A 27,476-nucleotide genomic window follows, 5' to 3' on the forward strand; every position below is an offset into this window, starting at 1 on the left:
AAAAACAAGTCTAAAAATGGTACAATTTCCAAATTTATGATAATACATTTTCTCCCATTTGCCCTATGGGCTACACAGTGACTTTTATGTTTCTTATGTCCAGAGTAATCTAACAAACATTATGAAGTATCACTATTTATTACAGTGATTCAAAAGATCTGACTATTAAAAAGAATATTTTTAATTGTGAAATTTTCTTTTTAGTCAATTGAAGATTTAGATCTAAGATCACCAAGTTGGCTATATTTATGATGCTATCTGAAGAGTAAACATGTAAAAGACATGAGGCTTTATTTTAAAAAATATCCAGACTTGTTCTTGGAATCCATTCTTTCTAGTTAATTGCAGGTTGCAAATGAATTCTTACTGCTGAGTATTTTGAATCCAGGGTAGGGGCCTTGGCTGTTTTTTCCCATCCATTATTCTGCTCAATATGTCAGAGGGTCTGATCGGGAGGAAACCTTTTCAAGTTCTATTGATGCAGCTTTCAATTGACCATGGTGACCTAGCAACATGAGCACTAATTGGCATGGGCTGACTGGCATTTGGTGTACAGTTTACATGGGAACACAGATTCAACTGCTATTATAACCCAGTTTGCCGTCCCAGATTACTGGCTGAAAGAAATGTTTTAATTGTCTTCAAGTGCCTGTTTTAACTTTGCAGATATAAAGCAACAGGTATAAGGGATTAAATCATAATTAAAATCTGTCACATAAACAATGTGGAAAGGAGATATACTTTCTAAAAGTAATCACCATTTAAAATATAACTTTTTTGTGAAGTATTTTATTCAACTTCTATTTTATAAAAGTCACAACAAAGAAACAGAAGAAAAATGCTCCAGTGGATTTTAACATTAGAAACAATATTGCTACTAATGATACCAAGAATAATCCAATAAAAATTTAAATTCACTAAGGCACTTACTAGTCACTATTAGCTATAAATAGCATGAGTTCCACTTTTTTGGGGGGAAAAAAAATCTTAAGAGGCCTGGGGCTGGGCTTATTGGGTGAGGCATTCTTCTTGCAGCTATTCAAGTCTGAACCTATCTTTACCACCCACTACTCTCATCCCGACCCTTCATTCTCCCCTCTTCACTCAGAACATGCCTTCTTAAGGCAGGGGCAGGAGGAAACCCAAATATAATTTTTATTCTGAGCAATGGCTCAGAGAACAGCTCTCTGAAGAACTCTAGAAAGGCTAAACATATCTTTATGGTTAGTGGTTAAATCTAGAGCTTACATATAATGTGTTGTAATTTTAAATAAATTAAAAGCCTATCTCAGAAAGAAATGCACATACTTAGTGCTTGCAATTATTAGATTGTTAGTACAAATAAATCCTGAGAGGAGTATTTCCTCTGTTGGAGTAAAAATGACTATTCAGGCAGACAGGACAGTCTTCCCTTATCTCTTCAAAAGTGGGAGATAATGATAAGTTTAGATGTATATCATGACCAAAGAGGCTCGTTAATACTGATCCAGGTGCACAAAACCCACAGGCCAAACATGTAACATATACACTGTATTAACTATGATAGGGTTTTCTTTTTAGTTTTTGTTGTTGTTTGTTTTTTGGTTTTATTTTGGTGTCAGTCAGGGGCTTGAACTCTGAGCCTGGGCATTGTCTCTGAGCTCTTCAGCTCAAGGGTACTACCCTACCCTTTGAGCCACAGCACCACTTCCGGTTTTCTAGGAGTTAAGAGTCTAATGGATTTCAGCACCTCAATACTCAGATCTCAGCCTCCTGAGTAGCTAGGATTACAACAGGCATGAGTCACCACTCCCAGCTTTTCTTTTTCATTTTATACTAATATAATTAATTCACTTCAGGAAAACCTGCTGGCAGAATTCACACTGAAACACCATTCCTTTTTTCTCTTGTTTGTTCCTTTTCTTTTTTGGTTGGTTGTGGGGCTTGAAGTCTATCCCTTGAGCCACAGTACCACTGAAAACACTTTTTTTTTTTTTGGCCTGTTCCAGAGCTTGAACTCAGCCTGGGCGTTGTTCCTGAGACTCTTTGTGCTCAAGGCTAGTGTTCTACTACTTCAGCCACAGTGTCATCACCAGCTTTTTCTGAGCAGTTTATTGGAGATAAGAGTCTCAAAGACTTTCTTGCCTGGGCTGGCTTTGAACTGCCATCCTCAGATCTCAACTGCCTGACTATCTATGATTACAGAGGTGAGCCACTGGTGCCTGACTGGCTGAAAGCACAATTTTAAAATTCTAATAATATATTAGGAACAAAGACAACAGTAACACTTTTTTTTCCCCTCAAAGTGACTACTAGTATTTTTGACAAAGGAAAGGTTTTTAAGGTCTGATATAAACACTAAAATGAGTCTATCTTAATTTTTGAAAAATTAGTTAAGCTGTGTGCAATGACTCACACCTGTAATCCTAGCTAATGAGGAGTCTGAGATTTGAAGATTTCTGGTTCAAAGCCAGCCTGGTCACTAAAGACCATGAGACTCTTACCTCTAAGTAACCACTAGAAAACCAGAAGTGGTGCTGTGGCTCGAGGGGTAGGGCGGCAGCCTTGAGCTGGAGAGCTCAGGGGCAGCATCTATGTACAGAATGCAAGCCTCAAGACAGACCAGAAAAAAAATTAGCAAATATAAACTGGGGAAACTAATTTCAGGTAGTTAGTATCATGATGATCAAAATATTTCAAAGTATCGCTTTGGAAAGTAGCTGAAAATACGGAATGCTGATTTAGGTAGGTTTAATTTATGCATATGGTTAATCAGGTTTTTTGTTGTTGTTGTTTTTGCTTTTTGCCGGTCCTGGGCTTGAGCTCAGGGCCTGAGCACTGTCCTTGGACTTTCTCGAGGCTAGAGCTCTACCACTGAGCCTCAGCACCACTTCTGGCTTTTTTTCTATGTATGTGGTACTGAGGAATCAAACTCCGGTCTTTGGGCATGCTAGGCAAGCACTCAAACACTAGGCTAAACTCCTGGCCCCAGTTAATCAGTTTTTAAAGATGTTCTATGAGTAATTGTTCTAAACACTAAACACAAGTTACAGGATGGGGAGTGTTTCTGTTGCAGTTACATTTATTTTTGAGACAGTCTTGTAATCCAGGCTGGCCTTGAACTCATAATCCTGCTGTAATTGTAAGCATAGGCCGCCATGACTGGCTCTGGCTGCATTTTTAAATCAAGCTACTATATGAATTATAAATACTATCCTAAAATAGGAAACAATTCAAGTATCACACTGTAGTTTAGGAAACATGAAGTACTCAAAATTCTCTTTGTTAACAGGATTTGCAACACATACTGAAAATATCAAAGAAGAATTGTACTGAACTAATGATCAATAAAATTTGGCTCTCCTAAGAATTTCACTACTTAAATTGTCTTGGCAAAGTCCTATAGTTTCTCCTCTGTCTTATAAAGTCTGAATGGCGGCCGGGAGTTTGGCCTAGTGGTTAAAGTGCTTGCCTAGCATGCATGAAGACCCGGGTTCGATTCCTCGGCACCACATACATAGAAAAAAGCCGGAAGTGGTGCTGAGGCTCAAGTGGTAGAGCTCTAGCCTTGAGAAAGTCCAAGGACAATGCTCAGGCCCTGAGCTCACGCCCAGGACTGGCGAAAGAAAGAAAGAAAGAAAGAAAGAAAGAAAGAAAGAAAGAAAGAAAGAAAGAAAGAAAGAAAGAAAGAAAGAAAGAAAGAAAGAAAGAAAGAAAGAAAGAAAGAAAGAAGGAAGGAAGGAAGGAAGGAAGGAAGGAAGGAAGGAAGGAAGGAAGGAAGGAAGGAAGGAAGGAAGGAAAGAAAGAAAGAAAGAAAGAAAGAAAGAAAGAAAGAAAGAAAGAAAGAAAGAAAGAAAGAAAGAAGGAAAATGAGAAAGAAAGAAAGTCTGAATGGCCGGACTGACATGTGCTGTAGAAACAAATTATCTAGGGCTGTGCGCTCATAGCTCACACCTGTAACACTAGCTATTTGGGAGGCTGAGGACTGAGGACCTGAGTTCAAAGCCAGCCTGAGCAGGAAACCCCATGGACAGAACCCAGGCCCTAAAAGTTCAAGGCCCAAATCCCCCCACCACCAAATACAGAAGAAAAGAAAAAACTGATGTAATGTGCTTGCTTCTTATTACCTGGTGGAGGAATTTAGGATCCCAGAAAACTCAGACTTTGTTTCTTTTTATTTCTTTCTGTCTTCCTCCCACCTTCTCCCCGGCTCTCTTATAACTGGGGCTTGATCTCAGATCTTTTCATTTGCTAAGCTGGCACTCTGCACTTGAGACATATCTCCCATTCCCTTTTTGCTTTTGCATATAGGTTATTACCTTCCCTAAAGGCCTAACTACTTCAGCCTGCCATCCCTGTATCTATGGCCTCCGACATTGCTGTGATAACCCAGGTACACACCACCATACACACCACCTATCTTGCTTGAGATGGGGGTTACTAACTTTTTGACCAGCCTGGCCTCAAACCATACCTTTCTAATCTCCCTACCTATTGAACAGTCAAGATTAACAAGTATGAGCTACCATCTGGTTGTTCAAATATCAAAACTAAAGGCTTGAAAATATAATTCTATTAATGTTCTCCTTTAAAGCGCGCGCGCGTGCGTGTGTGCGCGCGCGCATGTGTATGTGTGTGTGTGTATATGTGTGTGTCCTGGACTGGACTTGAACTCAAGGCCTAGGCCTTGTACACCGCTTTTGTGCTTAAGGATTGTACTCTACAGCTCCACTTCTGGTTTTCTTGTTGTTATTTTTAGTTTGTTTTTGATAGGTAACTGAAGCTAAGAGTCTCATGAGCTTTCCTGCCCATGTTGGCCAGGAACTCAGCTTCCTAGGGAGCTGGGATTACAGGCATGATCCAATGGGGCCTGGCTAAGGCATGGTTTTAAGTACCTGACTAAACCAAAAGCAATCAACAATGTTGGGAAGTGTGGCTCAAATGGTAGAGTGCTTGCAAAGCAGGTTCAACCCTTAGTACAAGACCAAACATATGACTACACTTCAAAACTTTTCCAAACCTGCTGGGTTCACAAATTCAGAATAATACTAGTACTTGGCAAAGGAAAGGTACAAAGACAGTGATGTTAGAAAACGTGTTATTACCCAGGGAAAAGGACTGGAGCAAGAGTGCCTCAGAAATAGATCAGATGCCTTTGAAGTCTCTGTGGCTTTACATTATGCTCAGAGTAAACATTTGCATTTTTTTGTTCTATGGAAGTTTCCTGGTAAAGAATGGTGTAGGAGAGTAAGCTTCTAAACTACGTGTCTCAGCCTCTACATCAGTAAAAATGAACAAAAATAGCAACTACTTCAAAGGTTGCTGGGAAGAACAGATGAAGTCATATTTATGAAATGGAATTAACAACAAACTGATATATTGAGAACAGAAATTAAACATTATTATTAGTATGAGAATAATTCAGAAAAATGTATCCTCTTTTAATTTCTATTTTAAAATGGCAGTGCTTTGAGAGTAATGAAACATATGCATTATCAGTCACATTAAACTTAAAGGGCTTGAATGTAAGGCCTGGGTGCTATTATTTAGCTTCTGTGCTCAAGGTTATTGTTCTAATATTTGAACCACAGCTCCACTTCTGGCTTTTCGGTAGTTAACTGGAGACGAGTCTGACAAATTTTCTTGCCTGAGTTGGCTTCAAAATTCTGATTATCAGATCTTGATCTCTTGGGTAACTAGAATTACAGATGTGACCAACTGGTATGTGGCCCTTTTCTTTAAAAAAAAAAAAAAAAAAGTGAAATTCTGGCAACTAGAATTTTTTTTTTTTAAGAAGAACAGCATTTATAAACCTACTTGTGAGTATGTTTTCTTCATTTTAGATACAAATAAATCAGCGATGGCTAAAATGGCACAGTAAACAGAACTGGAAAGGTAAAAAGGCCAGCTCTATTGTGATAGGGCTCCATTTGTTTTTGTATTTACTGATGCTGATAAAACCAATATAAACTGACACATTTTTTAAAACACATTAAAAACATCTTTTTATAGATGATAATATTATTATTCATAACATGTCTAGATGTCATGTCATGGAGAGTCTATGACTTAGAAACACACAACTTATCAATGAAGGAACACATGTCAAACATCCCTTGTTATTAAACCATGTCACATTCCTCCTAGTCCATGGTACTTATTAGACTGTAGATCCCATAATCCTCTTCTGAGTCCCTTCTGCATTTAATTCAGTTCAGTCTTAAGTAGTTAAAGAAACTGTTTTCAGTGGCAACTAATAACTACTGACCTACAGTGACACTGCCCTACAATAGACTTGTCAGCTCTGAAAAAGTTGTACCCAAGAAACTGATTAGAACTTGAAGAGGTTTGAAGCAAGAATCAATGGCTGGTCTGTACTAACGCTATGTTGCCGCAGTGAAATGATAAAAGTGAAACATCATTAGTTATGCCTCATTAAACTGGACAACCCTGATAAAAAGAAATTTGTTTAGCCTGACCAAAAAAATCTAATAACAGTTTTAAGCTGTATTTCACTTTTCTGGGCATCCCAAGTTCAGTAAGATAAAGGCCCAGAGAACCAAGAAAAGCATGAAAAGTATATAAACATGGGCATTTTAATTCAAAGTGTTAGGTAAATACCCTCCTACAGGATTCATGAAGGAATATTTGGTTGAGGAGGGGAAAGGTGTATTTTAAGCCACTGAAGTTTTGATTACCAAGAAGCCAGCAAACCCATATGTTGCAGTGGGACAATATCTGGAAGCCAAGTTTGCTTTACTATTACCTGTCAAATCTTTGTTGCTGGAACAGAGGAGGTGGACCTCGCCAGGGTTCCTGAGGCCTCATATCTGGAAAATGTACAAGGAAAAAAGATTAATAAAACACTTACCTACACACACATTTTATAATTGAAAGTTGCTGAAAAAATAGAGTACAAAGCATATAACTAGAACTATAAATAAACACAAAATAAAGACAAAAATAACAGGATCAATATTTTCTAAATTTTATTATTTTGTGTAAGCTAAGCCATTAAACACACACATTTCTTTTTCCCTGTGTGTGCATATATATATGCATATGCATATGCGTATATATATATATTTGTATTTTAAATGCTGTGCAAAACAAGATGATTTAGGTCTTTTTCATAAATATAGACAGAAAAAAATAGCAACTTTTATGGATATCCGGAAAATTTCCTCATAAAGATACAAACTACTACAACATAAGACAGAGATACACATTCTAACACAAACCAGGGAGATGTGTTAATGAAGGGACCTCACTTTTCTATTGTTCCTGACAGTAAAACCTTTCCCCTTATCACAAAGCTGAATTAGGAACAACATCTAACTGACAGCTAATTGACATACCAATATCCATTTAGGCCGGTCAAGACTCAGGGATTATCAACTAACCACAGCTTCAGCACCTTATTTCAGTCTTTCAGTCACCATCTTGCCTTCAGCAGGGTTTGCAGTTACCTAATTAAAACAGCTGGTTCCAGAAGTTGTCTATGAGTCAGACAATGATGGCTCATGCTTGTAATTTTAGCCACTCAGGAGACAGAGGTCTGAGGATTATGACTTGAAGACAGCCCAAGTAAGGAAGTCCATGAGCCTATTATCTTTAACCACCAAAAAGCCAAAAGTAGAGCTGTGGTTCAAGTGGTAGAATGCTAGCCTTGAGCGGAAAAGCTCAGGGACAGCTTCCATTGCATGAGTTCAAGCCTTAGTATAGCACCAAACATTTAAAAAAAAAAAAAAAAAAGTTGTTTAATGAGTTCTCTTCTAGCATCTGGAGACAACAAGGCTTATCATATTATATTCAGGCTCACATTTTAATGGAAACAAACTAGAAACATGTTTTTCAAAACTACTTTTCTAAAGGAACAAAGAAATGAAAGTTTATCTCTGGATAAGAACAAAATACAATCTGGTTTTGACTTTAGAATTTTTCTTTTTTCTTTTTTTGGTTGGTCATGGGGCTTTAACTCTGGGCCTAGGTGCTATCCCTGAGCTCTTCAGCTCAAGCTACCACCCTACCACTCAATCCATAGCACCACTTTACAGCATCACTTCTGGTTTCCTAGTGGTTAATTGGAGATAAGAGTGTCATGGACTTTCTTGTCTGGGGAGGCTTTGAACTTTGATCCTCAGATCACACCCCCGAGTAGCTAGGATTACAGGCATCAGCTACCATGCCAGGCTGACTTAAGACTTTTTTTTTAAATAAAGAAAAAGAAAAGCAGAAAAACCCACAAAAAGCTGGACATTGGTGGCTCATTACTATAATTCTTCCTACTTAGGCTGGTGTTTGGAAGACTGTAGTTTGAAGCCAATCTGACCTGAAAGTCTATCAGATGCCATCTCAAAAATAATGGCTTCAGTGACCAAGCGAATAAGCCAAGATGGAACAAGACCCTGAGTACAAAAGCCTTAATCCTAACTCCCCGCCCCTGAAAACAGCAACAACAGCCATACAAAGAGAACACAGACTTGAGTAAAGTATAGACAATAATGACTACAGTGTGACCTCCTCTGCTCTGGGCTTTTCACCTCAACATGACTGAAAAAGCAAGACTGAGAGTTTGTAAGCGATAGACATTCTATACAGAAAGAACAGCAGTCTTCAGGAAGTTCCCGTCAGCTAAACCTGAGATGTCTCCTTCAGAAAGCAGCAGCAAGCCCTTCAACAGCTGTAACTTCCAGGAAGAATCTCATTTTAAATCAAAAGAAAGGTGGTATCAATTTGAATTTGAATCGTCAATTTGAACTGTCCCCCCTTGAAAATATCTTAACCAAATTACTAGTAGTCAGACTGAGTAACAACACTGAGAAGATTTCACAATTGGCATCAGAACCTAATTCATGTTCAACACCCGAGTAAAAGCTAAACCACAGTCCACAGAAAATGTGAGAAGTTCTCTATTTTAGGCAAGAGTATATCACTATAAACTATCATGAAATCATAATTAGAAAAGGTAAAAGTCAGAAATTCTTAAAAGAACATCAATTATTTCATTTGTGTACTTCTTTTTATCACTAAGGTTTAATTCTGTGATTCTGGCTTTTGGTGTCTCTCATAATCAAAGAATATAAACTCTCTATACTATTTATAGAAGCTTCTCCTTTGGATCCCTGGATATTTAAATTAATACAAAGACACATATGTGCCAACAAAACATTCTATGTCCTTTGTTCTAAAGCTTTTGCAAAATAAAGGCAGAATAAAAGCACATGTTTTCTCTTAGAAGCAGTGTGAAAGCCATTACCAGTAGCAAAACACATGCACTAGATTCAAACACCCCATATGTAAAATAAGCAGAGCAATATATCCAAACAAAAATGAACTGGAACTTTCACTAAGCATAAATGCTTTGGAGGAGAAGGGTGAATGTTGTTTAAATTTACCTATAAGTGTTAGGGAACAGGAATCAGCTTCCCATTCCACAAATTCTAGCCTATAGGTTAAATTTTCCTTGCCATTTTCCACTTATCACTTCTCATCTCCAGAACAATTTTGTTGATATAATCACTGTATACAAGAATATATTTTGTTAAAAATCTAATCAAATCATATATATGTGTGTATGTATATGTATATACCCCCCCACACACATAAAATTTAGATGGTGCTTGCATTAAATTCAAAAAAGGAAATGATTAACAGAAAAGAAAAACTTCAAGACTACCTTAAAAAAAAATGTCTGCACATGTCCCTGAGTAACACATATAACCCATAAGTATTCATAAAGCAGAAATATTTCCTGGATAATATGTAATGAAGTAGATGGTAAAACAACCTTATTATCATTCATTTGTATGGCTCTAAAAGAAGATTCATTTGAGTGGGAGAAAAAAACCTGCGAGACAGTGAATTGCACTTCAGAAGGTAGAAGTGAGAGAAATAATGATTGTTAATTTTTTCCTTTGGTTTTTAAAAACTTATCCCTTTTCTAGAGTTCTAAGGCCACATAAACCAAGGTTTCACCAATAGATTCTCAAGTGACAATTTATCTAATCAGCATGGCAATCACAGAAAGATCCCATGTTTACTGATTGCACTAATCAAAAATCACTTTCAAATGCAGTTAATTGACAAGTTTACTGACCATAATGAAAGTAAGTCACCTATCAGGTTCTCTGCCTGCAGAAATGAATTGCTTTATTCATACTGAGTACTCAGGGATGCACTTGACACCAACAAGTCATCAGTACTGGGACAATTGCTCATCAGCCAAAAACTGACACATTAAAAACAAATCAAAGACTAACAATAAGCAACACCATCAACAGACACTTGATAAAGAGCTGGCAGTTGGATCAAATGCTCTGGAATGCAATTTTACGTTATATGAAAAAAATAGTTATGACATTAAAGCTGATTAGATTTCAATTTTTTCCAAAACTATGTCTGACAAAATTTTAAAGTTCAAAAATGTAGGGCCAGGAGTTTGGCCTAGTGGTAAGAGTGCTTGCCTAGCATGCAGGAAGACCTGGGTTCCATTCCTCGGTACCATATTACCCGCCCACACCCTGCCAAAAAAAAAAAGGTGCCAGTGGCTCATGTCTATAATCCTAGCTACACAGCAGTAGAGATCTAAAAAAATGGGGCTCAAAGCCAACTGGGGCAGAAAAGTCTATCAGAGTTTCATCTCAGATTAACTATTTAAAAAAAGTAGAAGTGGGGGCCGGGAGTTTGGCCTAGTGGTTAAAGTGCTTGCCTAGCATGCATGAAGACCCGGGTTCGATTCCTCGGTACCACATACATAGAAAAAAAGCCAGAAGTGGTGCTGAGGCTCAAGTGGTAGAGCTCTAGCCTTGAGAAAGTCCAAGGACACTGCTCAGGCCCTGAGCTCAAGCAAAAAAAAAAAAAAAAGTAGAAGTGGAACAGTGACTCAAATGGTAGAGTATTAGCCTTGAGCCAAAAAGTTCAGGGACAGCACCCAATCCCTGAGTTTAAGCCCCAGAACCAGCCCCCCCCCCCAAAAAAAAAGGTTAACATGTTAACATGTATACACTGTATCAACTATGGTAAGAGGGCAACTGGGAAGTGATAAGGATTAGAAATTCATTCAAGTACTTTATTACAGTAATACAAAGTGAATGATTAATACCTATGAGATGTAACATGAACATGTGCTTTCTCCATTGCTATTAAATGTCTTTTTCCATGTTGTTGAATGTGCACTCAATGCAACAATCCCAGGATTCTGCACCTTTTTTTTTTTTCTTTTTGGGCCAGTCCTGGGCTTGAGCTCAGGGCCTGAGCATTGTCCTTGGACTTTCTCAAGGCTAGAGCTCTACCACTTGAGCCTCAGCAACATTTCCAGCTTTTTTCTATGTATGTGGTACTGAAGAATCGAACCAGCGTCTTCGTGCATGCTAGGCAAGCACTCAACTCTACCACTATGCCAAACTTCCGGCCCTAACCTCAGGATTCATCTTGAGAGCTACTATCTAAACTATATCTTAATTCCTTTGCCCACCGGGAAACAGTAATACCATTATAGACTGCAGTAAATGGCAAAGAACCCTAAGGAAAAGAGAACTTTTTTTTTTTTTTTGCCAGTCCTGGGCTTGAGCTCAGGGTCTGAGCACTGTCCTTGGACTTTCTCAAGGCTAGATCTCTACCACTTGAGCCTCAGCACCACTTCTGGCTTTTTTCTAGGTATGTGGTACCGAGGAATCGAACCCGGGTCTTCATGCATGCTAGGCAAGCACTTTAACCACTAGGCCAAACTCCCGGCCCGAGAACTTATTTTTTAAAAAAGTATAAACAGTATTCAAACTAACCTGGGTAAACAAAGGAACTCAACACTTTCAAAAGAAGTACAAATGGCCAGAAGTACAAATGGCCAATAAATACATGAGGAAATGCTCAACGGCCTTGGCCATAAAGGAATGCAAATCAAAGCAACACTGAGATTTTCATCACATTCCAGTCAGCATGGTCTTCATCAAGAACACAAACAGCAACAAATACTGGAGAAGTTGTGGAGAAAAAGAAACCCTCAGACACTTCTGGCAGGAATGTAAACTAGTGAATGCACTAGAGAAATCAGAACGGTGGTTCCTCAAAACAAAACAAAAACAAAACAACCTTAAAAAGAGTTATCCTGTAATTCAGCAATAGCACTCTTAAGCACTTCTGCACATCCAAGAATTCAATGCAGCACAGTTCCCAATAGCCAAGCTAAGAAAAAAATCAGATGAATGAATTAAGAAAATGTGATATACATGCAGAATGGGGTATTATTCAGCTACAAAGAAAAATGAAATTACATTGCTTTCAAGGAAATGGATGGATATGGAGACCATCACATTAAGCAAAATAAGCCAGGCTGAGGACTAAGATCACATATTTTCTCTTATATGTGGTTGCTGTACTTATTGTATATATAATTATACTTACATATACATTATATACTATATATGTGTATGTAATCTGATTAAAGTACAATATATACATGTGTGAAATAGCATGGTATGCTTCTCTGAATAATTAACATGTACTTTAAAAAAAGGAAACTTCTTAGACTGGATTAGGAAAGTCAGAGCAAGATATGCTGTTTATGTATACATGGATATATCAAAACCCCCTTTGTAGAATTAATTGATACTAATAAAATTAATTTAAAAGTTACCATGGATATGGTTTTCACTACTACTGGTAAAATTTCAAACCACAGACAGCTAGTTCACAGTGTTTAAACTCTCCTGTTATATGTAGTATAACATGAAATAGATACATGGAAAAATTCAGAAATGTTACCTGTTAAATCGTACAAGAAAAGTAGCTATCTAGTTACTGCATCATGAATATTCCCATGGGCTTTCTGTGCTTCATTAAACAGAATAAAACTGAAGCTCATAGTTTTTATAATAGTATCTCATAATATTATATTCAATGCCATTAAGCCATACAATATAGCAGTCAACAGAGAGCATACATTGAAAAGAGGGTCCTGAGAAAACAAGACCTCAGAGTGTCAGCTATCAGCAAACAATGAGCTAGAGCTAGAGGCCTGAGTTCAAGCCACAGACTATTTAAATATTCTATAAATACTGTAAATATTATACAATGTTGTAAATATAGTATCTTGAATAAAATATTCAAATGACAGCAGTTATCTTCTGTATCTGACTTTTCTCTTCAAATATCTGCACTAAAGGAATAAATGCCAATGAACTCCATATACTTCTTTCTGCATAAGTTAACTTGGAAACAGGTTAGTCAGTAAAGATAAAAAAGCTAGTTGACCTCAATTAACTATGTACAGACAAGACAAAAAAATTATTTGATTATTCATATGGTATTCTTTTATGATTCTTATAGCTTAGACATTTTTAAAGCCCATTGATAAATAAAACTTCTTAGCAATGAGGATTAGAAACGTGTACTGTGATATTTAATTTTTAACACAAAGTAAACACTTACTTGACATAAGTTTTGGGATCTGGGCTTGTCCTCTCAGCAGCGGCCTGTATAAGTTTCCCTGGTAAGTCCCAGGTGGTGGTGCAGCATTGCTGTACATGCCAGTCCCTGAGCCTCTTGGCATGACATGGCTGTAAAAGAATCCCCCATACAAGAAAAAAAGTATAGAGAAATATAACACATATACAGAGATACATTTATTACATCAAGCTGACATAAATTACACAAATGCTAGTAGCTACTTCTTTACTATTACTTATGGTTAATAGAAATACTCAAAAGGTTTCTCATTAAAATCCAAAGTGCACACAATGAAAATGGTGATTAGCAAGTCTTCTACTTGTCAACACAGGATTCTTAACTGATGAGTCTTGACATTATCTAATTATTCATATAAAACAATTAGTAATTTTCCCACATATAACAGTTTCTTCAGGAACCCCTCCTGTCCTATCCTTATATATATTACTTCTCCACTTCTTCCTATTTTCAATGTACTATGTCAAACAGTGCCCTGTGTCCTTTCTCTTCATAGCTATAGACAAACTATGTGGATGCCTCATATTTTAGTAAACCTTTTTTCCTCCTTACATCAGTATTATACATTTCAATGTACTAGAAATATTTAGGCATACAACTGCTCTTGTAAAATGCACTCAGGATGCATTCCAAGAAATAAAAATTTTGATAAAAATTAAGATTATCTTCAGAATAGAATTTTAATTATGTAGAGACCACTCATTGTAGCTTCCCAAAATAGCTAGAATAACATAAAGAGATGTATTTATATTACTCTCTATATACACCATTTTAATTTTACTTATTTTTATTTTTGTGCCATTACTGGGTTTTGAACTCAGGACCTTACACTCTCACTTAGCTTTTTCCACTTGAAGCTGCATACACTTGGGAAAACACTTCCATTTGTTATTGTTCTTAAGAATGAAGAATTCTTGGGGCTGGGAGTTTAGCCTAGTGGTACAGTGCTTGCCTAGCATGTTCAAAGACCCGGGTTCGATTCCTCAGTATCACATACATAAAAAAAGCCAGAAATGGTGCTGTGGCACAAGTGGTAGAACGCTAGCCTTGAGAAATCCCATGGACAGTGCCCAGGTCTCGAGTTCAAGGCCCAGGACTGGCCAAAAAAAAAAAAAAAAAGAATGAAGACTTCTCAAAACAGTCGCAGACAGTGGCAGCTAACATTTACAAAGTGTTTAGGAACTACCTGAAGTGCTGGCAGACATTATAAAAGCTCCATGATGTGGATATAAAGTATTTTCTGCACCCTATACATAAGGAAATTGCTGTGTAAAGTGGTTCAGAATGTTACAAATACATTAAGTGGCAGAAAAACCAGCCCTTACTATTCACTACATAAATTATGTGCTGATGGTAACTTTCTGTCCAAATCACTTTTGGAAACACCTGTTTTAAAGTCTCCTCTCTATATACATAATCTCTACAACTAGGAAAACAACAATTCAGAAGCCACAAGCCCAAAAGATAAAAATCAGAAATTTACAAAAGAGGAAATATAAACCAGTACACATATTACCTCCACAAACAAGGAAATGCTACTACAAGCAACAATGAGCTAGTTATAAAGCAGGGGGGTAAACAAAGATGTAGAACTGTTGACTGTACTAATGCACTAGTTCAAAAAAGCAAAATATATAAGAATTAGGAATCAATAACTCACCCCAAAGTCCTATATAAGAAATAGAAATCAAGCCAGGTGTGGTTGCTCACCTGTAATCCTAGCTACTCAGGAGGCTGAGATATGAGGATCAAGGTTCAAAGCCAGCCCAGAGAAAAAAGGACCTGAGATTCTTATTTCCAATTAACCTCTAGAAAACTGGGAAGTGGCTTGGCTCAAAGGTACAGCAGTAGTCTTGAGCTGAAGAGTTCAAGCCTCATGACCCACCCACAAAAAAAAAAAAAAAAAAAAACAAGAAAAAGAAAAAGAAAGAAAGAAAGAAAATAAAAAAAGGAAAAAAAGAAATAGGAATCAATAACTCACCCCAAAGTCCTAAAAGCTGCTTGATCCAGGTGTACAGGTCGACGGTCCCGGTTAAAGCCAAGTTGGGGCTTCCATTGCCGTCCATTGCTAGATTTTTCCCAGTCACCAGGTTTCAGTACTGCTGCTGGCTTTCTGAGCATTTGAAAATATGGTATTTAGTTATAGGGATGAACATCATTTGTATAAAATAAATGTAGGTAGTTTAGTGATATTACCTTGCTCCTGGAAGCATGACCGCCTTAAAAATGTAATCTTCAGCAAATTGTGGGTCTTTAAAATTAATACTGCGAAAGAACAATAAACTTTTCAGGATTTTATGGTATATTAGCCTGGCTTTAATTATCAACAAAACTGGACAATTTCTAATATTTTAACAAAAATAACAAATTCAAAAGCACCTAAATCATTTGGCTAATGATTTTGCAAATTGGCTAGCTTCCACACTGATTCTGAATACGAAATGTTCCTATACATGATGCTCGTAAGAAATATTACGTTCTGTCTGTGAATGATCAAACAATGGGCACTGCCCCCCCATTTTCAAATTATTATTAGGAAATTGTAAAAAGGAATTACAATTCCTAAGTCAGGTTATAAGTACAATGCTTCTTGGTCAATGTCATACCCTGCTTTGTTTTGCCCCATTTCTTCTTCCATTTTTACCCTCAAGTTCAATTATATATATATATATATATATAATATAAATGTAATATAATGACTACATTTGCCAACCCTTCCTACCTTCTATTCCTGTGCCCTCTGCAGCTGTCCCCGCAATGTTTCTACTTCCCTGGTATTCATTTTGATAAGCAGTACATTAGTTGTCCTGAACAGTTATATCTTTGGATTCCTCCCTTCAGTACATACTCCTTTAGTTGTGTATAAATGCATCAGGCCCTATATATATTACCATACATAGTTGTATTTTAGATCTACTTTCCACCTATGAAAGAAAATATGGGTCTCAAACTGGCTTATTTCACATAATTTTTTTTCTAGGTCCCTCGATTTCCCTGCAGTGACATATTCTTACAGATGAGTAAAATTCCATTGAATATAAGTACCGCATTTTCTTGATTCACTCATTGTGTGTAGGTACTTCTCCAACTCTTTAAGAAATTTCACTATGACACTAGATAGGTAAAAGAAGCTTACAACAACAAAACCGAAAAATACAAACTATATACGAGCAGCTAAGAAACCTATTAGGAAAAACAGTAACAACAACATTAAAACCCCAAAGAAGCTCCCAGCTGGAACTCTGCACCTTGCTTTCCTAACATACATTTTAAAAACAAGGAACTATTTGAAAACTGTACAAATGCCTGATTTTCAAAGGTGTGCACTCAGAATTGGAGTATAAGCTGGGCTAAACTTCCTTTCTGGAATGGTGAATGGTGATAGTGATACAAATGTACGTTAATCTATCCCAAAAGTTGCTAGGATAAATACACATGTCTTTCTGACCCAGTAATACTTTTAGTTATGTATCAGACTTGTGCTAAAAGATGATGATAACATCTTTATTCATAATGCTCAAAGATTATATAATCTAAGTATATGAATAACTGTGGGGTGCCTATAACATATCAGGACATGCATTGGCAAACACATTCTGATTAAGAAAAGATTCTACATTCCCCCTATAGAAATGGAAATAAAACCTGTCTGGTAAGAGTGTAAGGAAGTAGAAAATAGGCACACAAGAGATGCCAAGTCACAGAATGTATGTGCATGTGGCCTTCTGGGTACCTCATCTCTTTGTCAGATGGGAACTTTTCCACTGGGGGACCAAAAAACCAAAGCAAAGCAACTTATAAGGCTATAGTTTAAGGTAGAACAGGATTGGCAATAAGATAGGAACAAAGATACTACTGGTTACAAAAATATCTAAAGGAGGCTCCAGTGGCTCAGTTGCATAGGCAACTGAGATCCGGAGATGAAGTTTCCAAGAAAGCTTGGATAGACACATGCCTGAGACACTCATCTTTAGTTAACTAGAAAAAGCTGGAAGCAGAGTTGTGGCTTAAATGCTAAGAGTGGTAGCCAAACAACAGCATGAAGCACTGAGTTGGATGCTCTGAGTTCAAGCTACAATATGGGGGACAAGAGAATCCAAACTATTTTCAAAGGGGTTTAGAACTCTCTGACACCATAAGCAAAATAAATCCTCTCAATTTCTTGGGCTTCATGCATGCTAGGCAAGCACTCTACCACTAGGCCCCCTCTCTTAAGTTCTTAAGTATTTGTTCATAGTGGCACAAAAAATAATGAATATAATATATGCAAAAATTATTAATAAAATACTAGCAAACCAAACTCAATATCATATAGAAAAGATCATATACCAAGACCAAGTAGAACGTAGCCTAGGGAAGCAGGAAGGTTGAATATTCAAAAACCAATAATTATAATTCATTACATTAGGAGATTAAAACCATGATTGACTCAACAGGTAGGGAAAAAAGCATTCAGTATTGTTTCCTATTAAAATCCCTTAATGAATACAAAATTGAGGAAAACTATCTCAACATAAATATACATGAAAAACCACATTAAATATGTCAAATAAGAAAAAGCTTTAGAGAATTTTCTCTAAAATATGGAAAAAACACTTATGACATCAATTTTTACCGATTCTATCAATTTACTACTCAGATTTGGCCATAAAAATTAGGAAGACAGAAAAACAATGAGTTGCTGTTTATCACCAATATCAACTCAAAGTGCATCAGAAACTTCAACATCAGACCTAAAACTTTGAAACTGCTGCAAAAGAGAGTAGGAGATACATTAGGGCTTATAGGCACAGGCAAAAACTTTTTGAGAAGAGTCCCAGGGGTACAGCAGATAAGAGAAACTGTTAGAGCTAATAAAAGCAGTTGCAATTACAAAAATGAATTCTTAAGAAAATAGTATTCTTACACTTAAGACTCTCCGAGCAGAGGATTACAATAGCACAAAACCTAGATACATAAATAAGGCCAGAAAAGGATGAGGCTAAATGAAAGGATATCCAGGATAGGGAAACAGGAGCTTTATCTTGTGTGATTGTTGTTCTTAACATACTATATTATTTTTCTTCTCTTTTGTTGTTCTTTGGTTAATCTCACATTGTTACAGTATCTGACTTTGTTACTTGGCATACTGTATATATGTTTGTTAATTTGAAATAGGAAAGGGAAGGGAAAAAACAAGATGATTGGGAAGGGATGGGGGAGGGGAAAGGGGAACAAAAACATGAGAAGGGGTATCAATGTGTGAGAATACACCTACTATCTGGTGAATATAACTGTAACCCACCTATACATTACAATAAAAGAAATAGTCTTCTTATTTACCACTGTGAAATGGCTGAAAAGTAAATTTAAAAATCATTCTTCATAATATACTATATACAGCTTTTTAATTTTTTATTTCAGTAGTTTTGGGGTTTGAACTCATGGCCTTGAGCCTGCTAGGCTAGCATTACTTTCTCTACTATTTAATCACGATATACCTCTTAACTTGTTTTTTGCTGTGTGTGTGTGGGGGGGTGGTCTCAGAAGCTTTTCTGTCTAAACTAGCCTAGAACTGCAATCCTTCTCAGTATCTTAAATAGCTAGGACTATAAGCATTAACCACTGGCACCTATCCAATATTTTAAAAGATCTCTAGAAATAAATTAAAGAATTAAAGCAAGGAAGTAAAATATCTCTACAATGAGTTATTTTTTTTAACTGATGAAAGAAATAACAGAAGCCATACAAAAATGGAAAATGCAAAGACAGCCCATGTTCATGGAGTAAAAGAACACTGTTAAAATTTCCATACTTTCACAGGCAATCTACAAGATTAAATGCAATGGTATTCTTCACAGATTGAGAAAAACAATAAATATGGACCCATAAAAGACCCCATGACATAGATAAAGCAATCCTTAGCAAAAACAAGGTGACTGGAAGTACCACAATGCCTAACTTCAAAGCATGGTACAAATCTATAATGATCAAAGCAGTTTGATACTGGGATTAAAAAAGACACAGTAACCAGTCTGGGAGTTTGGCCTAGTGGTAGAGTGCTTGCCTAGCATGCCCAAAGACCCGGGTTCAAAGTAGTGCTATGGCTCAAGTGGTAGAGCTCTAGCCTTGAGAAAAGTCCAAGGACAGACAGTGCTCAGGCCCTGAGTTCAAGCCCCACAACTGGCAATAAAAATAATAATAAAAAAAAGACACAGTAACTAACAGCACAGATTTTTAGAAATCTAGAAATTAATACACATTTATAGCTAATTGATCTTTGGAAAAGGTGCCAAGAATATATACTGGGACGTGTAAAGTCTTCTGCAAATTGAGCTGGGAAAACTATCATTAAAAAGAAAAATTCTCACCATCAACAATGACATCCCTCTCTCACTATTCATTAAAAATCAACTCAAAATGGGCTAAGGGCCCATTTTCTAATTACTGACTGGACAAGGGGATAGATAATATTAAGTATATGAAGGAAACAACAAAATGTAATTAATAATGAACAAATGGTCTAACTAGACAAATCTCAATAGAAGATATATGAATGGCCATTAAATATTTGAAAAATGCTCAGCATCATTACTAATACAAATTAAAACTGCAATGAGATATCAAACCACCTAAGACAGAAAAGTTACAAAGGATGTAAAGAAAAGGAACTATTTTGCCTGCCTCTCCTCTCCCCAGATACAGTCTCACTATCCAGACTAGCCTCTAATGTGCAATCTTTAGTTAGCCCCAGCTTCTAGAGTGCTGAGATCATAGGAATGTACTACAGAACTCATAAAGGTTTAGGACTCATTCAAGTTCTAATCAAAAAGATCTAACTGTTCACTGAGTATCATCACTAGAGAACCCCAAGGACCATTACTTGAAGTCTAAATGAATCCTGAATAAGTTATTTTATCTCTTCCCTAACAAAGTATAAAATCAAGTCTGGAGCTATAAGGACTTCAAAGTCAAAGGTGAGAGTAACAGGCTGACTTAATGTAGGTGCTGGGTAGTGAAGAATTCATTAAGCTGGACATGATTTTTTTTTAAAAAAATGGTAAGTACTTTTTTATGTGTATAAAGCAAACTCCGATAGAAAGCTTTGAGCAAACCTAAGAAAAAGAAGGGAGGGAGGAAAGAAAGGACAGAAGTAAGGAAGAATCGGGGAAAAGGGAGCGGGATGAAAGACAGAGAAGGAAGGAACAAAGGGAGGGAGGAAGGGAGGGAGGGAGGGAAGGAGGGAGGGAGGGAGGGTGGGCAGGTAGGCTGACTTTTTTGGTGGTTACATTTACTTTATGAATTATTTGAAGAATCAAGCACTGTGCCACACACCTGTAATCCCAGAGGTAGGGTAGGGAAATCATAGTCCAAAGCTTGCCCTGAGGCAAAATGACCCTATTTGAAATTAACTATAGCCAAAAGGACCGAAGGCACAGTTCAAATGACAGAACTCTTGTCTAGCTAGCAAAAGACACCAAGTTCAAACCTCAGTACTATCAAAAAAGAATTACCCTTAAGAATGTAATTTCAAGGGGTCAGAGTTTGGCCTAATGATAAGAGTGCTTACCTAGCATGCATGAAGACCCAGGTTCAATTCCTCGGTACCACATACATAAAAAAAGCTGGAAATGGTGCTGTGGCTCAAGCGGCAGAGTACTAGCCTTGAGAAAAGCCCAAGAACAGTGCTCAGGCCCTGGGTTCAAGCCCCACAACTAGCAAAAAAAAAAAAAAATGCAATTTCAAGCACTTTTATTTTATACAGTATTATTTTTGTAGAGTGCTGCCACACTTCACAAAGAAAGGAGAAAACTCAATACCAAGTTTCGTTTTTATGCTACCTTTCCCGAATACACTCTGTAATTAATGCTAAATTAGCATACCAATGCAAACTGTTCTTGCAGAGAAATTTTTTATGACTCACACACTTGACATTTTAAAACACTTAAAGAGAGTTTATAAAATTGTAAAATTTTATCAGGAGACACTAACCAGTTCAGTAGCCCACCTAGTACTGTAGGCAGTGGGAGTTAAACCCTCCATGGTATTACTTAGCCATTAAGTCGAGGGCTGCTAGCTTGCATTTCGCTTTCTTCAAGCTTTTGATTTCTGCTTAATTGCCTTACTAATACTGCAATAGTTATGTTTAAAAATTAATCTTGAAATGTAGTGTAGTCAAACTGACATAGTGAACTGAAACCCACTGTGTACAATGGAAGGTAACAATAAGTAAAAATGAATTTTAAAAATTCATCTTGACACATATCTACATGAAAAGAAAAACCTTCTGGAAGAGATAAAATGTTCTATTCTTTGCCTGATTTACCAAAGGGGAACAGGGGTGTTTGGTAAACACTGCTGTGAAGGGAAGAAGAGTTCTTACAAAAATGTGTCAAGCATTGGATCCAAAATTATAAATATTGAACATTTACATATGATGCTCTGCTAGGTTCTGTGAGAGAAATACAAAAAAAAAATCCAAAAGTAATACTGTTGAAAATAATAGACATAAACATATAAATTCTATGGGTTTCCTTTTATTTGTTGTTTGTTATTGCTTTCGACATTTTGTGACTTTTTTAGTTTTTGTCAAACAGGTTTCACTATATAGCCAGCTGCCCTTGAATCATCTTTCTCCTAAGTGCTAGGATTACAACTGTGTGTCACCATGTTGACATATATACTCCGCTTTGAAAGAAAATTAAAAAAAAACAAAGACGGGTAGACTACAGGCAGGCAGAAAAAAAGGCCCCCCCAAAGGAATGATAGAAAGACTGGGGTCAAAGGGACATTGAAGAGACCACCAACATGGTGAAAAGGTTTTACTCTTGAGGAATAGGAGATTTAGGTACAGAACTATACATATGCCAAATTATGATTGGCCTTGAAAATGCAAAATTGTATCTATGTAATGTGCACACATATCTTCCAAATGAACAAGACTCTAATATGTTGACTGTGCTAAGAAGATAACTTTTCTAGAGTCTAAAAAATCATATGTAGAAGGGCTTATGTTTATAGTTAACAAAAAATTACAAGGGAAAAAATTCTAGGTTTAAACAAATTACAGTGTGGAAAATGAGTGAGAAAAATTAAGGGAAGCAGCTCATATTTATTCAGAGTTAATCCACTATTATGTTGAATGCTTTACTGAAATCAAAGTTGAAAGAAAATAAAAAGTGCCCCCTATCACACGTGATTGACTACTCTACTGTTCCTTTTATGTTTTCTCAACATTCCAAACAAGACCAAATATGATGGGACTAATCAAACTATAAATTCAACTTAAGGAAATATTTTTTCAACTACAGAAGAGGACACTGGATGCAGCTAAATAGAGAGAAAGGGAAAAAATGGCAGGCAGGAAGAACAGTATTAACTGATTTTTATATATAAAACAAATACTGGATGCACAATAAGCCCTTAAACAAACACAAAATACTATAGTAAGTGAATCGTGGCATCCAGTTCCCCCCCAGAGAAAACACTGAAAATTACCTTACCATAAGGTAAAAGTTAACTTTGATTTTTCAGAAATCTTTTGGAAAATAACAAAAAAAAATGCTTTTAAAGTTAGTTTTCTACATACACCTGAATATACCCAGAGATCTGGGGTTTGTTTTAAACTTAATAAACGAAGTGAGTACTAACTACTAAAGGCTACTTCAGGCTCAGAAGTAACATCTGCAACAGCTAAACAGACTCCAAGCTTGCTCAGTCTTTAAATTGGTTGTGAGCAAATCTCTGTGTACTAATCACAAAGCTAAGTAGAATTAACTATTTCTAGAGAACTAGGCAGTAAGACACAGAAGAACTGAGAAGCGCAAGCAAAAATGTGACAACCAAAAAGAGAACTGGTGGAATTAATGGGCTGAAGCATCAATGTGAGCCAGAGACCCCACAGGTTAATACACACTGTCCACACTGAATTTGTCAGAGCCAGATTGTTTGGGATGGGCTTAGCAGCATGGCTTTTAAGTCTGTACTCTACCCTTAACAACAGAGCACAAAGAAAAAGTACCATGACAAATTATCTCTAAAAGTTAAACAAAAAATTGCATGCAAAGATAAATGAAATCAGCTAATCTAGAAGGCCTTCCCAATGCATAATAGTTTTAAGTAAACCATTCTAAAATGACAGCTACTACATAAATCTATTAACTATAACATATATATGCATGTATATGTTTGTATTTCAGTAATATATGTGCTTACATTACATAAGAAACTGAAGTAAAATCTAAACTATTTTCTGGGAGAAAAAGAAATAATAAAAATGGATGGGAAAGAAAAGGAAGGCTCAAGGAAAGCAGGATTTAACCAATTCTTCAATTCCTAATATGCGTTTGTTTTAAGACTTGCCTAAAAAGTGGAAAATAAATCTTGGCATCAAGTCTAGTAATTAAGTCATAGGAGTTTGTATTGATTTTTTTTTAAGCCGTTAAAACTTTCAGAATTCCATTCAATCCCATTTCTATTTTTAAACTTTGCAGAGACACAATTACAAAAAATAGTCTGTTATAATTCAGTGAAGCAGTATAAGCCACTAGGGTATAGAGATCTGTTTGTTCCTTAGATGGTAAACTACTACAAACTCCTACTTTCTACCTCCCACTTTTCTAATCCAGGAAGAATTAAAGGTTGTCAAGGGAAACCAGAAAACAGATAAGCATGCTTGTTAACTCAGTAGCCTTAACAATATACATAATTTAAAGTCAAGAGGTTCTGCTCTGAGGTCTGCAACCCAGGGACTCTCAAAGCACTGGTAGATTAACAGCTGCTATTTCCTTGTAAACCAAAGATTAAAAAGCAAAAAACAAAAACAAAAACAAAAACTACTCGTAAGTTCTGAGCTGTTTCCTAAACAAATGCTATGATTTTGGAAAACTTACCTTATTGCTGTATTCTGTGTCAGATCACGCAACATGGGAACAGGAGAACATACAATTCTAAAGAGAAATGAGAAGCGCCATCTGTCTGTAAATTCTAACCTTTCAGATAAGTGGAAATAAATGTTGCTACAGTAGGCTTCAGTGCAATGCACTAACAAAACCCTATCTGTAAAACATGAAGCTGTCCTTGTTTACCATCTCATAAACTAAAAACAATTATGATAAAGGACTTGTTCAGAATTTATATTTTTTAAAATCTCCCTACAAACTCAAATGGGGAGGAAATGGTTTAACCAGTATCAAACAGGTAACTCAAAAGTAAAAACTGCCAAATGGTTAATCATTAACCATAAGATATTTTAACACCATGAGCCATCAGGGATATGGAACTGTATACTACGAAATGCCAATAAGTACCCAGCAAATTGATTTACATAAAAGGGATGAAGATACATACACTCTATGATTAGCAATTTGATAAGTAGTTGAATGAGCAGTTCTCAAACTCTGGCCTCTGAACTTTTTATATTCTTAAAAATGATGTAGGATAAGGGTGAGTAACAGAGGGGATGAGGTTGATAGGGTATATTGTGCACAATGAAACTTGTAATAAATACTAACAAAAATCTAATAAATACTAACAAAAATCCTTAAAAAAATCAAAAATTACAAACTATTAAAATATTATAAAAGTGCCAAGATCTTTAGTCTGTATTAACTAAATCTCGCAGTATTTTCCTATTAAAAATTAAAGCTGGGCCGGGAGTTTGGCCTAGTGGTAGCGTGCTTGCCCAGCATGCATGAAGACCCGGGTTTGATTCCTGGGTACCACATACATAGAAAAAAGCTGGAAATGGTGCTGAGGCTCAAGTGGTAGAGCTCTAGCCTTGAGAAAGTCCAAGGACAGTGCTCAGGCCCTGAGCTCACGCCCAGGACTGGCAAAAAAAAAAAAAAAAAAAAAATTAAAGCTAAGAAAAATTTAGCTAGGTACCCAATGATTCATGCTTATAATCCTAGCTACTCAAGAAGCTGAGATCTGAGACTCAAGTTTGGAGCCAGCTTGGGCAGAAAAGTTTGAGGCACTCACACTTTTACAATTAACTGCCAGAAGTGGAGCTGTGGCTCAAGTGGTACTAACCTTGAGGACAGTAACCAAGCCCTGAGTGCAAGTCCCCATATTAGAACAAAACTGAAACTAAATTACAAGCAAAGTTTTATTTAACACAAAAATGTAATTTTAACTAAAAAATAGCTGTATTTTACCAAGAAAAAAGGGTTAAAATGTGTCACTGCTTTACATGTTTTATGGTTTATGTATTTGTGATAGTACTGAGGCCTGAATTCAAGGGCCTTGTGGTTTTACTTGACTTTTTTAATCAAGTTGGTGCTCTACCACTTGAGCCACACCTCCATTTCCCTGTTTTACATTTTTGAAAATCAAACTATCTAGTTGACTTAGTATATATATATGTAAACTAGTGTTTCTTCTCTGCTTTTTTTTTTTGTTTTCTTTTTGGTGTCATCCAGTCAGGGTCTGTGAACTGTCTCAGCACCCCTTTTTTTTAAATTTAAGTTTTTCAGATAGTTGAAGATAAGAGATTTTCTTGCCCAGGTTGGCTTTGAACCATGACTCTTTGAGGAACCAGGCATGAGCCACTGGTGTCCAGCTTCTCTATTAATTAACTTCACCTCTTAAGGTATCATCCTTTTTTTTTCTGGTCAGTCATGGGGCTTGAACTCTGGGCCTGGGCGATGTCCCTGAGCTCTTCAGCTCAAGGCTACCTCCCTACCCCTTGAGCCACAGCGCCACTTCCGGTTTTCTAGAGGTTAATTGTGGATAAGAGTCTCATGGGCTTTAATGCCCGGGCTGGCTTTGAACCACGATCCTCAGATCTCAGCCTCCTGAGTAGCTAGGATTATAGCACAAACCACCAGGTCCAGCTATCATACTATTTTTAATCTCTAAAAATGTACACATAAGAACGGAGAAAAGCAAGTAGTACCATGACATTAATATTATTATGAAAACAGCTGTGATCTCTGGGTGCCCTGACGATTATCAGGCACTCTCAAAGATTGCCACGTAAGCTAACATAGCTACTAAATACTCAAGAACTAGACTTTGAATCCACACCTTTTTGTAGTTCACTATGGCTATGTTTTGTTTTAAATATGATCTTCCTGCAGTTACTAGAAAATATACATTAGAAAAATGAAAAAGTGCTGATTAAAATTCCTTCTAATCATTTTAATTATGTACAAATGAATGCTTACTGATCTGGAAGAACAGCTTCTTCATCCAAAGAAAACTTTCCTTGAATCCCATGACACAGTTCAGGTGGTACATCTACTGGCTGTGGGAAAATGCATTGTTGACTATATGCCAAATGAATGGGAAGTGGGGATGAAAGCAGGTACTGGTTCACTAAATTTCAAAGGAGTATTATTCTAAAGAGACTAACGGTAGAAATAACCAGTTATCAACAGATAACTGGATAAACAAATTGTGGTATTTACATATCAACAATTTTTATTCAGCCATAAAAAGAAATGCCATGTTTGTGCATGCTACACCACAGATGAATCTTAAAAAATAAGTGAAATAAATCAGATAGACATAGAAGTACAAATATTGTTTGATTTCATTTAAATATGGTACCAAGAAAAGATAACTTCTAACGAAGAAGGTAGTAGAAAGGTTACTAGTGGCTAAAAGACAGTAATTAGAATAGTGGAATAGGTGAAATATGCTTTTACTTTTATTTATTTATTTTCTTGCCCATCTAGGGGTTTGAACTCAGTGCCTGATGTTGTCCCTGAGCTTCTTTGTGCTCAAGGCTAGCACTCTACCACTGGAGCCAGAGTGCTTCTTGTTTTCTCTGATTAACAGTTTAGATAATGAGTCTCACAAACTTTTATGCCCAGACTAGCTTTGAACCACAATCCTCAGATCTCAGTCTCCTGCATAACTAGGGTTACAAATGTGAAACACCAGTACCCCGTAAGGGAGATATGCTGTAATATTACTTACTGGCTGAAGAATTTCTGTATGAGTAGATTACATGGTTCTGTAATAATATCATAAATTCACTTCAAATAACAGAATTCTACTAAAAGTTTTAAAAAATGAGTTCTTAATATATTTTTTTTAGCACATTATAT

General features: G+C 36.5%; 1 protein-coding gene across 1 annotated transcript in view; it reads right to left on the reverse strand.

Annotated features, from left to right (window-relative positions):
• Window positions 1–27,476, reverse strand: part of Xrn2 (5'-3' exoribonuclease 2) — a 77,797-nt gene that overhangs the window by 3,913 nt on the left and 46,408 nt on the right. Inside the window, exons 23-28 of the mRNA XM_090351918.1 lie at window positions 26,589–26,668; window positions 24,315–24,371; window positions 15,640–15,708; window positions 15,425–15,556; window positions 13,408–13,535; window positions 6,746–6,809 (exon numbers count right to left, since the gene is read on the reverse strand). Coding sequence (XP_090208044.1) covers window positions 6,746–6,809; window positions 13,408–13,535; window positions 15,425–15,556; window positions 15,640–15,708; window positions 24,315–24,371; window positions 26,589–26,668 — 530 coding nt within the window. The remainder of the gene's footprint in view (window positions 1–6,745; window positions 6,810–13,407; window positions 13,536–15,424; window positions 15,557–15,639; window positions 15,709–24,314; window positions 24,372–26,588; window positions 26,669–27,476) is intronic.

This window comes from Megascapheus bottae, chromosome 18, assembly GCF_031878675.1.
Source record: "Megascapheus bottae isolate mThoBot1 chromosome 18, mThoBot2.hap1, whole genome shotgun sequence".
NCBI lineage: Eukaryota > Metazoa > Chordata > Mammalia > Rodentia > Geomyidae > Megascapheus > Megascapheus bottae.